The sequence below is a fragment of the Pelecanus crispus genome, chromosome 1 (genome assembly GCF_030463565.1).
Source record: "Pelecanus crispus isolate bPelCri1 chromosome 1, bPelCri1.pri, whole genome shotgun sequence".
Classification (NCBI taxonomy): Eukaryota; Metazoa; Chordata; class Aves; order Pelecaniformes; family Pelecanidae; genus Pelecanus; species Pelecanus crispus.
In genome coordinates, this window is record NC_134643.1 from 154622739 (window position 1) to 154639659 (window position 16921).

At 47.7% G+C, this 16921-nt stretch overlaps 1 protein-coding gene across 28 annotated transcripts in view; it reads left to right on the top strand.

Annotated features, from left to right (window-relative positions):
• The first annotated feature begins 508 nt into the window (after positions 1-508).
• MAP4K4 (mitogen-activated protein kinase kinase kinase kinase 4) overlaps positions 509-16921 on the top strand; it is a 165191-nt gene continuing 148778 nt past the window's right edge. For all 28 annotated transcript variants that reach the window (XM_075706376.1, XM_075706401.1, XM_075706368.1 and 25 more), the window contains exons 1-2: positions 509-565; positions 946-1011. In XM_075706376.1, coding sequence (XP_075562491.1) covers positions 509-565; positions 946-1011 — 123 coding nt within the window. The remainder of the gene's footprint in view (positions 566-945; positions 1012-16921) is intronic.

Below are 16921 nucleotides of genomic sequence, written 5' to 3' on the forward strand. Positions count from 1 at the left end.
ATGGTGTGAGCCCGCTGCCGCCGGGGACGCGCGGGCACCCACCCACCCACCCACCCACCGACCGACCGACCGACCGACAGACCGACCGACAGACCCACCCACCGGCCCACCGGCCGGCCAGGGCACCGCCGCCCGCCTCGGGGGGCATCCAGCCCCGCAGCGCACCGCGGGGAGACAGACGGACCGCAGCACCCCCTCTCCTTCCTCCCTCCCTTCACCTCCCTCTCCCCCATCCTCCTCCTCCCACCATCCATCCATCCATCCATCCATCCATCCATCCATCCATCACCCCCCCGCCAACCCCTCCCAATGCTGAAGAGTTTCAACCCGGCGGGGCTGGAGTGAAGAAGGGAAGGGCGGAAGGGAGGAGAGGAGCGCAGCTCCGCGCAATTCACCGCTGCTTCGGGGAGGGCGGGAGGGGGGGCGGCCTCGCTGTTATTTAACAGAGAAGACAAAATAAAAAGGAAAAAAGAAAGGAAAAAAAAAAAAAAAAGGAAGAGACGGGAAAATGGCGAACGATTCTCCTGCAAAAAGTCTGGTGGATATCGACCTTTCCTCCCTGCGGGTGAGTACCGGGGTGCGGGGGGCCCCCCCGGGGCCGGTGGGGCGGGGGCCGGCGAGCCCCTTGCCGGGGCCGGCGGGGGTGGGAGCGGCCGGGGCCGGGGTGCGGGGCCGGGGCCGGGGTGCGGGGGGCCGGCGGCCGCGTTGGGGGGAGCCCCGCGGGGGCGGGCGGGGGGAGCGCGGCCCTGGGCTGCTTTTCCTTTGTTTGCATGTATTGGCATGTGCGTGGAAAAACAGGGCGCAACAGCTGCACGCCGCCAGCAGCCGGGCTGGCTCGCTGGGCTCTGCCAGCAGCCATCGCCTGACAAAAATGTAACCCCGCTTCTCTTCTCTGTCCCCCCCCACCCCCTCCCCGCCCCCTCTCGCCCCTTCTCCCCCACCCAGGACCCCGCTGGGATTTTTGAGCTGGTGGAAGTGGTTGGCAATGGCACGTACGGGCAAGTCTACAAGGTTTGTGGCAGAATTTTTTTTTTCTCCTTTTATTATTGTCGTTTTTCTGGAGGGTGCCCGGTGTCTCTGCCGGGCTGAGCGCACGGCTGATGGCGAGCCTCCCGCTGTGGCAAGCGGAACAGTTAGGGATGATAAAAATGTTGTCCTTGTCATTGTTGCTGCCCGTGACAAGTTTGTCAGCCTCTTGGCTTCTGCTTTTCCAGAGGGGCACAAATTACTCTCCCAAGTACTCATCCCGAAATGATGAAATAGTCCTTTATTGTCGCTATTCCCCCCTACCCCCCCCCCCCAGCCCCCCCCCGAGAAATGACCAAACTGAGTGGACACTGTCAGAGCGTGTCCAGGCCATACAAGTAAGTCCATGGGCTTATTCAAAATTGCTGCTGGAAGTCCTCATGGAAGTTACTGCTGCTGCTGCGGTGACTTTAGACAAAGGCATTGGCCTTCAATAAAATTGTCACCCGGTTTCCTTGCTGGAAAACCTTCAAAGTGCTGAAGCTGTCGAGTCGGGGGTGAATGGTGCTGCATCCGATCCCGCTGTGCTGTGCTGTGCTGTGCAGTGATGGGGGGGGCAGAGTGACAATAAGAAGCGATCGAAGCAGGGAAGATTATTTTGTGAAAATCAGAACTCCCAGAATAACCTGTTTGACAAGTGTATGACTTTAAAAAATAGAAATCAGAGAGTGCCCATGTGGGTGTGAAACTAGCCTACTTGTTGTTTTTTTTTTCTTCCCCCCCTCCAGTGTGCAGTCGGTGGAACAAACAAATCTCGAGATTGCATGACTTTGCAGTGAGTGCTAGCTACCAGGATGACTAATTATTCACACAGGCTTAATACTTGGCTAAAGACGGAAGGCTCTAGCCTTATATTGTATAGAAATGCAAGGCACATTTGCAGAGGGAAGGAGAGATAACTGAAAGTAACCGAGTATGCCTAGCTGCTTGGTTGGGTTTGGTTTTTTTTTTGCTTATAAACAAGGCAGTATAATTGGTGAGTTTCCCTGATGGCAAGATACTGCTGCTTGCAGCTCCAGTAACTAAATAAAGCACTTCGGTGCCTCTTCTGCAAATGAAACACATGTCAGTTTGTTTTGAGGGCGTGAACCTCAGCTTTCACGATGGAGAAGTAGTCTGTCTGCGCAGTGTGCGAGTTGCAATTTAGGACTAGAAGTGGAATAACCAGGCTGCTGCTGTTGGCAGAAGGCTGGAAAGAAAGGATGTGGCTCGAAAGGCCAGAAGAGGGGGGGGAGATGAGTGAGAAGCTGCGCTTTGACCACTTAATTTTTTTCTGACTTTTTTTTCTGACAAATTAAATGACACCATTTAATTCTTTTCTGTAATCCTTCTGCTCCCAGAGCTTGCATCACCTGAACCCTTCTTACAAAAAAAAAAAAAAAAAAAAGTAGGGCGTGAATGTGTGACTTGAAACTCTCCTGTTAATTATTGCAATTTGGTGCATTGTTTCTTGGCTTACTTGTTAATGCTTTGCCTTAATGAGCAAGGTCCTCGGTGGTTTAACAGTCTTGAGAGTAGAATTTTTAAATTTCATTTTCCTTAAATATGCTAGAACTCGCCCGGAATAGTTAGCATTAGAAATGAAACTCAGCACATGCATTTATTGACTCGAGAGTGAATGAACACCTGAGGTCTAAGGGCATGGGTGTCACTCTGATAGCAGGGGGAGCAGCAGGCGGTTTCTGTCAGGGCACTAGTTTTGGTGTGTGTCTGATGAGATTTCCCTGCCCTTCCTCGCTGGTTAGACACCGGTGGCAATGTTTCCTCTTGCCTCTTGGTAACCGAGGGCATGGTGGTTTGGGTGCCAGGAATAAAGGAAATGGGTAAATACTGCTTTGCTATAAAGCCTTTCAGAGAGCAGTGGATTGACAGGCGTGTGAGTTTGGATTTGCACTGCTGCTGCTTAGGCATTTGTCCACATTTGTGTACATAGTCTTCAAATGTAGACACCTGACAGGGTTGTATGTAAAAAAAAAACCACCCAAACAGAAAACTTCCTTGCTGTGATTAAACCTTGGCTTTCTTCTCAGAAGAGAATGCAGTTATGTTAAAAAAAAATCAGTGCAATGGAAGTCCAATCGTATTTAACTTTTCTCAGCTGCTGTTTTGTGAGGAAGAATGCTCCAGGGACACCCAAAGATGAAACCGTGTGTGTATGTTTTCAGGGCTTTCGGAGGAACTGCATAACCGAGGGGAAAAACGTGGTTACGCTGTTTGCTTGCTGCCTTCCGCTTTCCTCCTACCCAGCAACCCCTCCTTGCGATCCCTCTTCCCAAATGGTTTTATTTTAACCGGTCTGTCATCCCAAGGGAGTGGTGGCGGCTAAGGTTGGCTTTGAGGAGCCGTGCCCCGAGATCTCTGGGGCAGCGCTAGTTTGATGTACTTCCACATTTGTGTATCGGCATCAGCGATGATGTCACCCGGGTGCGGGGAGCGGGATTGGCTGGCTACCTGCCACTGCGGGGAGGACGGAGGGAGCGGGAGAGGGCATGACGTTATCTCTTTGTCTAGCTCATACACCCCGGCGATGATACCGAAGGTCGTTTGCCTTGCTGGGGAGTCTCCTCTCCAGCGGTGGGAAGGAGACTGCGCCGACCTGTTGAAAAGCAGAAAATAGCCCGGATTTTCTCCTCTTCGCCGTAGCTGAGCTGGCTGGAAACAGCTCCGATCTATCTAGCTAGCGACGTTTCTACAGAGGGTTCCACCTTAGCTGGTTATTTAGCTGGAGATGGACGTATATAGATGTATATACGCGCATGAAATAGGAGGGCGGCCCTTGGTTGGCTGGCACCTAAATGCAAGTGGGGTTACTCCCTGTCACAGAGCAGTGTGGATCCTCCTGGGATTTTATGCCATTACATGGGTTGGCTTAGGTGGAGCGTGCTGTGGGCCTGGGACCTTGGCAGCGAGCTATTAAAAAACACGAAGCTTTCAGCTGCGCCGCTTCAAGCCCGTAGAGTTTACGTTCTTTTCGTCTTCATAACCTCGCTTACACCTCTCCTGCGTGAAGGAGCCTTGAGTTTCAAGAGGAGCTTGTTACGCAGCGGTAAATTGGGGAGAAGAAATGAGCCCGAGGTTCCCTGGCCTGGGTGCCAAAACGAAATGGGATGTTTTTGGGAAGTTTCTGCTCAGCGTAGGGGAAGGGGCAGTGGCGGGGGTGGCTCGTTCGTCCTGGGGCAAAGCAGAGCTCCTTCGCTGCTCATTTGAAATCCTGGCGAACGAAAGGCCGGCCTGGAAGGTGTTTGCCCTTCCGTAGTTAGTTCAAAATCCGAGAGTGATGGCACGGGAGGAGGAGGAGGGACGCTTCGGCAAGTTGCATCGCTTTCTCAGTTAGAAAGCGAAGGGTTAAATGTTGCAAAGCGGACGCGGAACCCCCTGAGTCTGTAGTGTAAGGCTTTTAAGGAGTCCCAGGCTTCTGCTGGAGTTGAGAAATTGCCCTCCAACAGGTTGCTCTCAGCTGATGGGAGCCCAGAGGCATGTGCGGGCTTGCCCGCAGCAGCGCCCTGCCTGCCTGCCTGCCTGCCTGCAGCAGGTGGGGGGGGGCAGAGGAGCACCCCTACCTGGGGGTCAGCGCCCCTACGCCCTCTTTTAAGCAACAGAGTAGCCGTGTGCCTCCTTTAACTAGCGAGGTGCAAGCAGGGGATGATGAGAACCGCACAGAATTCAGCAGAACAATGGTGTTAGCCGTGTAGTAATGGTGCTTTTTGTGGGTGCCCCCGCCTTGCGGGATGGCTGTCCCGCTTCATCAGAGCACCTCGGTGTACCTGGAGCTTGTAGCCGGCTTACCAAGCGGTTAGCTGCCGTAAGGACTTTTTTTTTGGTCTTTTGCAAATAGCGGAGAAGCATTTTTAGCATTGCTGCGGTTAGATTTTAGTTTTTCACATCCAGTAGTAAGCTTAATTTGAAGTTTGGCTCGCACAAAATGAAAACACTTCCAAAATTTGCCTCGAGATAAGATTCGAACTGGGTGTTTGCTTCCCCCCCCCTTTTTTTTTTTTTACTGCACAAATGACCTGTGAACTGAAGGCATCGGTAATAAAAATTTTGCACATTTTAAAATCTCTACCATCTGATCCTTCATAGAGGCATAAAGCTGATTAATTTTGCTATTGAGACCCAACTGTGTTAACTTGCTCCATCACTTTCTCTCTTTTTTTTTTTTTTTTTTTTAGGGGTGTGTGTATGTGTTTTTAAAGGCAGCTAACACTTGAAAATAGCTGTTGCGGGTGCACTGTTAGGTCTCACAGATAGCCATCTCTTGTAGCAGCAGTGACTGGGGGGAAGGATGTTTTTGTGTGAGTTCTGAGAGTGCACCAGAAAGATGAGAGAATTAGGGATGATACTCCTAATTGCCCTCGATGCAGGCTGGTGTGGCTTTCTAAGAGCCTTGTAATAGTTAATTCATAGTGAAGGCTTCTTTTGTTGATTTATGTTGCAGCCTTCCAAAACTGCATGTAAATGATGTGTATTGTCTAACTGCTGGCTCATAAAAGGAAATGATGTAAGATGTGATCGTTTAAATGCTGATTTGAAAATAAATTAAAACTTGGATAAATGTTTTCCCACGCTAAGGGTACTCTATTTTTGTCTTAATGGACTTTCTATCTTACAAGGTGACTGTGTTGGGGGGTAGGAAGAGTAGACAGTGCTTGGTATTCTCTACTAACTCAGCTGATTTTTTTTTTTTTCCCCCTCTCCCCTTTCTTTCTCTCATGGCTAAAGGGACATCATTGTGGATTCAAATGATTTTGTTAAACATGAATACAATTCCAGCCTTATCGCTATAAAGGCAAACTGTACTGAGGATCAGTGAGGTCACTGGCTTTCAGGAACTGGTCCAGACCAGCTCTCTTAAGTATGAACTGCTCTTCTTCCTTTCTTCCTCTGATTTTTTGTGGATTATGTTGCAAAGGGAGAGTTTGCTGTTGGAGAAATCAGGAAGGACCAGGCAGCGGCTGGAATACTGGCATTTCTCTGGGTCCTGTGGCTAGATGTAGCCCGTAGCATTGTCCCCCCCTGCCATCCGCTCCCAAATTGGCTGAACTTTTGACCAGTTGTCCATCACTCAAATCCTTCTTAATTAAATATACAAAAGCTAGGCAGGTGGCCAGTGGGGATTACTGATATTTATTTTTATTTAAAAAAAAAAAAAAAAGAGAAAAGAAGGCAACCTGCCACTTGTGGGTAACCACATGTCCCTCTCATTCTTCCTCCCCCAGTCCATCTGTCTGTTTGTCAAAACGTCTTCTTTTTGTATCTTGTCTTAAATCGAATTGCAGGCTCTTGGGGCAGGGACTCCTTATTCCTGGAGTAATTAGAAGAGGGCCTGGCAGCTCTGGGACCTGGGTGTGTGCAGGGCTTCGAGGTGATGGATGTAACAAAATACAGCCCAGAGTCTTACGCTGACTCCTAGGAAATTCTTTCTGCTTTCTGTAGGAAGATTTTTCAACTGATGTGGGTAAAATTTCAGTTGAAAGTGTCTCATACTCTCCTTGCTTTTTGTGTGCGTGTGCTCTCCCCCCGTGGGCAGTGGTAGGGGTCATTTCCCCAGGCTCGCGAAGGAGGATGGTTCTCCCCGTGAAGGTCTCTGCACCTTGCTCCAGCCATGGGGAAGGTGAGCTTTATTCATAAGGCCCAGGATAGGGATTTTTGTTAGTTTAGGGATAATAAAGAAAGAAGGGGAGAAAACCAGAAACATCCACCTTCCCTCTCCTTGCTTTATTTTTGCTCTCTCCTGGTAATGGAAATTTTGGTGACATATTATCAACTTGCAGGCACCAGAGCCTCGACGGTAGCGTGCAGAGGTGCTTTTTTTGGCCTCTGTGATGATGGCAGGTCTGCGCCTCCCACCCTAGGGGATGATGTAGAGGAATGTCCCCAAAGGGAATCCAGCATTACAAGAGCTGTTCACCCTTTGTATTTCCCTGCCTTCAGCGTATACATTTTTTAGTATAAATTTTTGGACTAGAATGCTAGCTGACTTTTCTCATGTGGTCTAGCGTGTGTTTGTGTATACGTATTATGTTCTAGTCATCTTCTTTTCAAGTGGTACTTTCTGTTGCAAGTGTGATTTCAGCCGGGTAGGCTGTGTACCTACCTTTTCGAGATCTGTTTTCCTTGGAGGAAAGTGGTATTTTTGTTTTTCCTGTTTTACATTTCTGACTCTACACTCTGGCTCCGCCAGAAGTGTTTCTCCCTGCCTTTGGATGACGTTGACATTTAAGCTCAATAGCATTGACTTGCACAATGTGAGCTTGACTGTAGTCAAAAGTTACAGTAAGATCCTTATCTGCGGCGTTATTTTAGGTCCCAGTCCAAGTCCCACTGGAGCTGGTGGAAAGAATTCAACTCGCTTGAACGAGAGGTGGATTTGGGAGGGGATCTCACAGCTTTGCACAAGAGTTTTCTTATCAAATACCTTACGTTTGTAGCATTATGGGTCCCTGATTGTTTCTCAGGTCGGCACAGGCTCAAAAAAGATATTGTCGGCTCTAAAACCAGGCAACTATGGGAAGGGGGAGGAAAAAACCCACAACTGTGCATACTTCTTGGGAACCTTGAGGTAGCTTTGAATGTAGAGGACCTGGAGATTTTGGCATTGCATCTCGATATTACTTCCAAAGTGTATTTTCTGCCTTGGGTGCGGTGTGAAACACTTGCACAGAGGCACAAAATATGACACTTGATTACAAACTGCAGAGTGCTGCCAAGTGGTCAGTATGCTGTTGTGAAGTTCATGATGCCTCCACCTAACCCTCATTGCCGGTTCCCTGTCCTGTCCCGAGCAAGGCATGACGTATCTCCTCCTGGGTGGCCACGGGGCTCAGCAGTCCTAACTTCTGTGGTACCTATTTCAGTGTTAGAAAAAGGAGGGAGCAGCTTTCTGAAAGAGAAGCGGGTACAGACTGGAGACACGACAGTCCTGCAGGCAGAGCAGTCCCTCGCTCTGCTGCGCTTTGCCGTCCTGCAACAGAGTGAAATCTGTTGTTCTGAATTTAATGAATAACTACAATTTGACCTCAGTGGTGTTGGTTTTAATTTGCTGCTGGTTGGGAAACCTATGAGAAGCACCACCTGAAGAAGGATGAAATCCCAGAGACCGGGGAATGGAGATGCCCACTCGTACAGAGGACGGAGCACATAAGGATCAGGTGGACGTATGGATGGAATGGGCTTCTCTCCTCTTTATTTAGAAATCAGTGCTACTAACTCCTATCTCAAGTGCTATGTGCAACTCACTGTAGCAGGCATGAAGGGTGTTGACTTCTTCTCCCTGGGGTTTTCCCATGCCCTACTCCTGCTTGATCTTGCATCATACTGAGAAGTGAAGGACCAAATCTATGGGAAGATACGGAGTTAGGAAGAGATAGTGGGACAGCTCAGAGAAAAGCAGCCTATTGAAGGTGAATTTACAGCGGGAATCAGAGGGTGAAGGAGGAGAAGCTGGCTTAAATGTTGAGAATGAATTAGTGCATGATCCGTAGTTGTGGGAAACAAAAAGTAGTGTGGAGTCAGGGATGTGCTTCGTATAAGAAAAAGTAAGGGACAGCTTAATTGTCAGTAGAAATACATCAGCATATATAATTTATATGAAAAAAATATAGATTTATATATTATGAAAGAGATTAGCTTTGACCCATGGCAATTCACTAGCTTTCACTAGCCAGCCAGATTTTGGGCTTATGCACACTGGGGGAAGGTATATTGACACAAGTTTTTGTGCTGATTTTGGCAGGCCCGGGCTGACGAGACCTCCCTCAGCCCACTGAGCTGTGTTGTGACTGTGTGCCAGAATAAGTGCTGTCTTTTGGTGGAGATTGTTCAACACTCCTGGAAAAATTCTTTTCCACCGAAGCTGCGCCTCCCTGGGTTGCTCTGCCACTGTAGCTGTCATTATCCCTATATAAACAGGACACTGCAAGTGCCAACAGGTCCTGAGCAGCCTGTCTAGTAATAAAACAGCTAATGTGGTAAAATTCCTAACATGGATGCAGTTATACTGGTATTGTAGTGCTTATCTGGTACGTTTCCGTCACCTCCCTTTGGAGCTGTCCCATGGCGCGTTGATAAGAGCCTCTCTCCGTGCAGGGATCGCGGTGACTCATGGATTTGTACCTGCGGCTGAAGGAGCCGCATGGGCTGCAGGCGCACGCTTCCTGGAGCGAGGTAGCGCTGCCCCTGGAGAAGGTCTGCTGCGGGCTGGGATCAGCAACGCGGCTGCTGGGGCTGTTGGAGGTGCGCCCTGGCTTCTCCTCTGCTTCCTCCCCTGCCTCTGTGTGCCTTGAGTGCCCCAGTAACTCCCTGGCTCTGGGGCTGCTGGCGAGGTCCACTCAATCCTCTTCCCACCACCCTGGCCGAACAAGTCCTAAAAGATCCCTCTGGGCACCTTATATCTGCAGCTTTGGAGGCACGGGTGCTGCCCCACTCCTTACCTGCCTCCAAAGGCTCTCCTTCTTCTAGTGCTGCTCTCCACATGGAAATGCAGGTCCTCACATCCATCCGTAACACCCGTCTGCCTGGTCCTTGGCTCCTCACTCCGTGTTGTGTTATCCCTAAAAGTGGCTTTTCTTTTTGATATGCCTATGGAGTTCCCCTTAGCTTCACTGGACATTTTAGGGCTCTGAAAATTGGGCTGGTTTAGGTTTGAATGTTTGGGTTACCATCTTTTTATGTTGTACCAGTCCATGGGATTGACTTGTTGGCTTTGGTTCCTGCACCTGGTAGTGTTACCAGAGGACAGCGGGGAAATGGGAGGACTTGACTTAGGTAGGTAGGAGAGCGTCAGCAGCTTGAAATATTCAGTTGCACCAAGTCTGAGTTTTATTAACTTCCTGAGGACTACCAAGGCAATAGTCTACTCCTGCTGGTTTACCAAAGCTGATGTGCTTTGTTTGGGATTTGTGCATTTGGAACTGTCAAAAATTACTTGACGTCTTAACAATGTTGAGTCAATTGCAGTTAAGCTCTGGTATTGCTTCTTCCCAGGATTTTGTGAGAGTGGCTGTAGGGGAGGACAGTGGGCAAGAGTTCATGATTCTAATTTAAACAGTAAGCTCAAACCAAAATAAACTTGTCTCAAAACTGGCCCCTGACACTTGGAGCTATCTAATGGTATTGGGTTGTTTTGTTTTCAAACCCAGGGAAGAAAAGCTTAAGGTCAGTAGGCCTTAATGTGTTACAGTAAGTTGTACCATGCCATACTTGGTTTTGTGTATCTTAAAAACAGAGACACCACCCCCCCCCAACATCATTACAATGCATTATTTTTCTTCATTTTTGTGCTTCACAAGGAAAATTCTGTGGAATATCTAAAAGGAAGCACAACTGTGCCATCTTACAAGGCTGTCGTCAAGAGGGAATACTTGTAGCTGAGTTACAAACCCTTGCAGGTAGGGGGTATGAAATGTTGATGGGACCCTTGGCTGTAGTGCCACTAGCATGTGCTAGTGCAATAATCCAAATAATTCTTGGGGGAACTAGTGCAGCAGTGTTTGCATATCATGATGAGGTATTTGCTGACTGGAAGGCCTAACTGAGTTTCTTTTGTGCTTCTCCAAAAAACTGATAGCGCTGTGTATCTCTGGTTATTTTATGGTGGCCTGATAGGTAAAAAATGCGTTTTGTAGTGAGAGCTGCAGATATGTGCATCTGGTCAGTAATTTACAGCTTGGTTCTGCACAGTGGGCTTGGATGGTACTTTTGAAAGGTGCTCAAGTAGGTGGGCTGCCTGCTGTCCTTTCGCTGTCTAAATCTGAGCTGTGTGCTCTAGGACTCACAGTGGAGAAAAATAGGAAGGGGGAATGGCCTCTGGAGATAAGTACCCGAGGATGAGATAAATTGCTCTTTACCTGAGTCTTTGTTAATTATAATGGGAACTTAGGATGAATGTCTCAGTTGTGTGTCTTCTAGACGTCTAAGGTCGGACAGGTTGACCCCACTCTGTACCATGCATGTAGTAGCTCCTCCAGTCCATCTTCTTTGTGGGATATATAGTAGGAGTGAACATGGCTTTGTAAGTGGATGTGTGAAGGTGAATGACATGTAAAACCCCTCTTGCCCACCACTGGGAGGGAAGTATCCCTTTTCCCAAAAGACTCATAAATAAGTGACCTGGTTTTGCGTGCATTTACCAAGAGGTGAATGTGGTTGCCCTCAGTTAGTATCTCCGTACGCTTATATGAAGGCTGGGAACTTAAATATAGATGGGTTTATTTCTGCAGAACTTCTGAGGGATCTGGTTGAGAAGAACTATCGGTGTGAAAAGCAGTCAGTGCCTCGTGTCTCCTCTCTGTGCCCTCAGCACGAAGCTCTGGTGTCTTTCCTGTTCAGATAAATTATACTTCTACAGAGAATTCTTTTATTCTAGGTTACTGTTTTTCAGGAGAGAATTATAGAAATACTTTAACTCTTTTGATGATGTTGATAAAGGTTGTAATTAAATGCCTGACATTCAAGCTATTTTTTCAAAAGCGTGCTTCTCTGCAAGGTATTCTTTCCCATCAAACCTGTTTGGGTTTTTTCTTATTTTTTTTTTTCCCAGCCATGTCGTTGTATTGCTTATCCGTAGCTGTAAGCTCAGCTAGTAGAAATCAATCTGGTTGTGAATCTTATTTTTAAATCTCAATCTGTTGTAAATCCGAGTATCTTTTCTCTAATTAACACTTGGGTTTTTTTGACGCAGTATACTGCATGTTCCTTCGGCAGCTACAGCAGACATTCCTGAAGTACTTGAAGTTTCATATTCTGCACCATTTGTTAAACCGAACTATCAGTTGTGTGGTAATCTCCTGTATAAACGTGGAAGGAAGCGGAGCTCTTGCGTGCCGCTTCTCTGATACCCAAGTTATCCACTGTGCTTTACTTTGGAGGGAGGATGTGGGAGGGAAGAGCAGCAGGGAACTGATGTAATTTATTCCCAGCCACCCAGGAAATATGTGACAGAGGTACAAGCCAGATCTCTGGACGTGAAGTTCTGTGCTTTAATCAAAAGCCATCCCTTCTTTGCCTTAGTGATAGCTGGGATCAGCTTTCAGGCTTACCCAAGCCAAAGAAAAGGAAGACTTTGCATGTTGTCCCTCTGGTCTCTTTAAGAGCCGCCCAGAGGAAGGGGCTAAATGATCTTGGGCGACTGGGCAGGTGGATCTCATAGGGCGAGCCTCGTGGTACCCCTGCTTGTTTGACTTGTGTTTGTGGTGGAATTGTTACGTGCTGTCTTGCAGTTGGTGAGGGTTCTGTGTTTAGATGAGTTTTGCAGAAAGCTCTGAACTGAATTGCTCACATTTAACTGTATTGCTCTCTGTAGCGGAGGTGGGGCAGGTATTAGGATATTTTACCATGACTAAACAGCGGTGTTAATACCTTTAAAATTGGTATATTGACGTTTATGAGCAGATATCGCATTACAGTGATAGCTTCAGGGGCCTTCTGCTGTGTATGAGAGCTCTTGGTTGATTTAGAAAGCAAATAGATAGAATTTTAAAGCCACCCTAACACAATCAAGCATGTTAAACTGAAAATGCAAGGCGATGCTATATCCTTAGCTTATCCTGCAATCCGCTGTTATTTCAGCGGATTAAGTTAACCATGTACTGGTGCAGGAGAAGGAACGAAAGACACAGCGCTGAGAACTACGGGGATGCCTTGGATGTGAAGGACCTCCCTGATTTCGTGGCAGGCGCTTTGTACACCGGTGCCGTACCTCGCACCAGACGCGCTCGCCCTGGGGTGCACTCGGAGGAGTCCCTGCGCTGCAGGGGTTGGGGCTTTGGCAGAGCTGGCGCACCTCCAGGCTCCCTCAAATTGTCGCCTTTGCCTGTGTTTCTGGTGTGGTCTTGCGGGGGAAGAAAGAATGTCAGCCTATTAATAGTGATGGCGCAGGCTTTCTCCTCTTCATCTGTTAAAAATTGCTGGAATGCTTTGAATAACAAATTACCAAAAAATCTTTTTTTTTTTAATTTGAGTGTTGAGAAGGGTGCGCTTTGCTCCTTCCCTTCCCCCCGTGAAATGCAATGAAATTCTCTGATCTGATTTGTCCTTGGGGGTTATGGAGAACGCTCTCCCTGCGCGTTTTAGGTTCTCGACAAGAGTTAAATTCTGGAGCGATGACAAGTGAATGTGGAGAAAATGTTTCAAGTCATGTGAAAGAAATGTTACTTGCTAAATAACTTGAGTGTTAAAAGAAGGGATGGGAAAAGCTTTTCTTAGCTTTTGTGGAAGTCTTATATGGCAAGGAATGAAAATCTTTAATATTGACCTAATTTTATTTGTATTCAAGATCAAAGAGCTCTTGTGAATGAGTTGCTTGTCTTATATGTCACTGGCTTTATGGTTTTCTGAATGGCTTGAGGCAGTAAGTCAGTCCTGAGTAATGCTACCTTTCCTTAGGTTTCCTCTGAGGTAATGGAAGAGTGCTCTGGTTTCCTCTTCGGGAATAAAAATATTCTTGAGCAGACTTCTTTCCAGCTAAGTTGCCGAGTTTGGAGGTGCCCCCTCATGGACCGAGTGTTGTGGCAGCGCTTGCGTTGCGTTTTGGGAAAGGAAGAGAGAAACGGGCAATGAAACCGCTGTCACTGACACTGCCGCTTCGGTCGGACACTGCAGGTCAAGTCCTTGCTGCGATCAGGGTTTGACTTTGGAGCGTCCTTTTCTGTTGCTGCTCTGCACCTCTTCGCTTTTTGATAACAAAGCGTGTAGTCAGCCTGTGCTGTTGTTGTAAGGAAATATATTTTGTATACATACGGTGTGGTTGCACTGGGCTGTATGGGAAAGGGGAAGGCTTCGTTTTGTGCTCCCCACCAGCAGGATTTCCTACTGCAGAAAGGAGGAGGGAAGGTTAAGCAGACAGCTGAAATGCCCTGGTGGTATCCAGTTACTTTCTTCCAGCAGGGAGAGGGATCCTGCGTGCTTACACGGTACAGAGCTGTGCTGAAAGCACCGGGTCTTGGAGATACCTCGACTCGCTGGAGAATCTACTGACCCAGTAGCACCATAATGTAGCTTTTAATCCTTCTCTGTAACTGAGATAGGAGAGGATGGGAAAAGGGAGCGTGAGCAGCATTTCAAATCTGTAAAGATGGCATCAACTGAGTTTGTAGGTCCTTGGGAGTCTGGAAATAAAGCTGGTAGCTTTGAGTATTGAAGTGTTGCATTCCTGTTAATATCCGTTCACCCTGCAGGATCAATACGCTTAGGAGGAGATGAAATTCTTTTTGCGGGTGCCATTGTCTGAAGTGTTTGCTGATGTGAAATGGTGCATGGACGTGAAAACCCGCAGAAGATGGTGTGTGGTGGTACAGTAACCTCTGAGGTGGTAGTTTGGTCTGCTGAGCTTTGCCTGCTCCTGAGTCTGTGTCGGTGGTGGTGGATGGTGCTGACTCGGCAGAACCTCTTCTCACCTCCTCTGCTTGGAGCTGGTGCTTGTTGTGAGAGTGAGAGGTGCCCAATAAACGGGGAATCTTGTAAAGCCCCTTGCGTTGCTGAACTTTACCATAATCTGGCTTTTTGTCAAGGTTAGCTGAAAAGTCGGGAGTGCGTTTTCCTTCCAAGAACTCTTGATTTAAAGCTCCATTAATTGTATGTCAGTTACCATATGTGTTATGATAATAACCAAGAGTGGAAAGGACTAGATTTATTTCGGTAAACATTTCACCTAGTAAAAATTTAATAGCTTGTCCGCCTTCAAAAGCCATTCCTTTTTTTCCTGTGCAGATTGTGCACCCAGCAGCAGTACAGAGTGTTTCCCTGAGAGCGGTGTTTATAACCTGACCTTGAGGTGCTGCTCTTCCCGAGAGGACAGGGCTGTTCCAAGGATGCTCAGTCCCGAGTTTCTTTGCAAGGCGCAGATTGGGTTCGCCTCTGCTGCGCTGAATTCTGTGGGTTTCTTTTAACAGTGACTATGGACAGCTTTGAAAGATGATAAAAACAACACGCTGAAGTGCCTAGAGACTTGTGTCTGAATCACAGCCGTCAGCAAAACCACCTAGTTTCGGGAACCGTTCTGTGTGACGGCAGAAAAAGTCTTGTGAGCGCCCGAGCCAAACTTCTCTTCAACAAATACATGATGTCATGATTTGAATGTTTCAAGGGAAATGTTTTGAATGTCTTTGCTGTCTTAGGCTGGCAGGAATAATATCCTTAACGGATTATGCAGACCACCTATATATTTATGATTTAAGAGGCGTAAATGTCATTTGAGAGGAAAGCAAGTGTGGTGGAATAAGGGCATGGTAGAGGTAATCCTTCTTACTACAGTGTTCAGGTGTATGCCGGTTTAGTTTAGATTATTTTTCTAAAGCTAAAAGTACTTTGGCTGTCCAGGATCAGGCCCCATCTGCTGAAGTCAGTGGAAGTAAACTGGGTATTGGCCTGGCTCTGCACCTTGGGGCTAGAGCCATGGGCAAAGGCTTGCACATTTTTGGTTCGAGACAATGTTCCCTTGTCTGACTTGAGAGAAGAAAGTATCCTCTCTAGAAATACCATTTTTTGGAAGTGCCTCATGTCTTAAACAACTTTGACTAATGTTTTCTCGTAGGATGAATTTTCTATTTTTGCCCTTTTTTAGCAGTGGCAGGTTTCTGTCTGTCTCTGTGGTTTGTTTTGCCCTTCTCGCTCTCTTCCCTCATATTCATCTGATGGGGGTGAATTCCTCCTGCCGCTCTCCCTTCCTCTAAACTCCACACTCATCGCCCTTTGCATTTCTTCCTCTAGGCTTGTCTGTGGCTTTTTTTTCTTTTTTTGGTATAAAAGTAGCTAACAAGTAGGAGGGATATGGTTAAATCCGCGTGACCTCTGGTATTGGCTGTGGTTCTGCCAGGACGAGTGAGGTTGGTTTGTTTTTTCATTACTGTGTTTCTCCACACGCATTCTGTACCTTCTTTAGATCTTTTTTTGTGGTCTCTCTTTACCCTGGTTTTCTGAAGAAATGAGGCTCCGTCCGTTTTACCCTGTCCTCAACACTTTTTCAACATTGGGGCTGACTTCAGCTGTGTTTTGGTTTGTGGTACGGATCTAAAATCCTTGCAAGTTTCAGGAAAAATAGATGACTAGGTAGATGGGAGTGAGCGAGCCTGTTTGCTCGTCTCCTACCCCTGCTTCCCTGTGGAGAGAGCCTATTGAAGTCCCTCTTTACTGGGCGTTGGGAAGATCTGTGCCCAAGATGAAGGCTTACCTCTGCTTGCAGCGCTGTTTGCCTGCAAGGTGGAGGCAGAGGGGTCGCAGGATGTTACCTATCAGCATTTTCCTTCCCCCGTCTTTCGGATAAAACTGTGGTGCCAGCTCCTGAAGCTAGGGGGTTCCCCACCGGCGGAGGCGGCAGTCGGAGGAGCTCTGCGGGGAGGGGATGCTCTCTCCCAGGGCTCCTCTCTCTGCCGGGATTGAAGGTGTGAGGTTTGTATATGCTAACTAAAGTGCATTGAAAAGCTTTGTCTGGCCAAGGCACGCTGCCCTTGACACATGCTAAGTCCATATGGTTAAAGCCTCGGGTACTTAGTGTGTGTTGACCTCGGGCGCTAAATCCAGGGCCAGACAAGCCCCCTGAGGAGGTGGTGGACAAGGTGGGGATTTCTTTGCATTGGTCTTTGCTGCAGCCTCAGCCGGTGCCTGAATGCGAAACTGCTAATAAATGGTCGGAAACCATGGATGCTTTTTCTCTTGTCAGCTCCTGTCTGAATAGGGGCTTTTTCATGACACATGCTTGTTTGCTCATGTTTCTCTTTTAAGGAAAGCAGTTAAACTAGGCAATAACCACCAGTAATTCAGTGCTCCGTTAAGCATGTAATAAACCAAGCCCCAGATCCCTCGGTCGCAAGCCATTAGAGACTGCCGCCCTTTGTTTCTCTCTTTTGGGGGAGGAGGGAAGAAATAGGGCACAACTGTGGCACGGGCAGGACAACGGGGT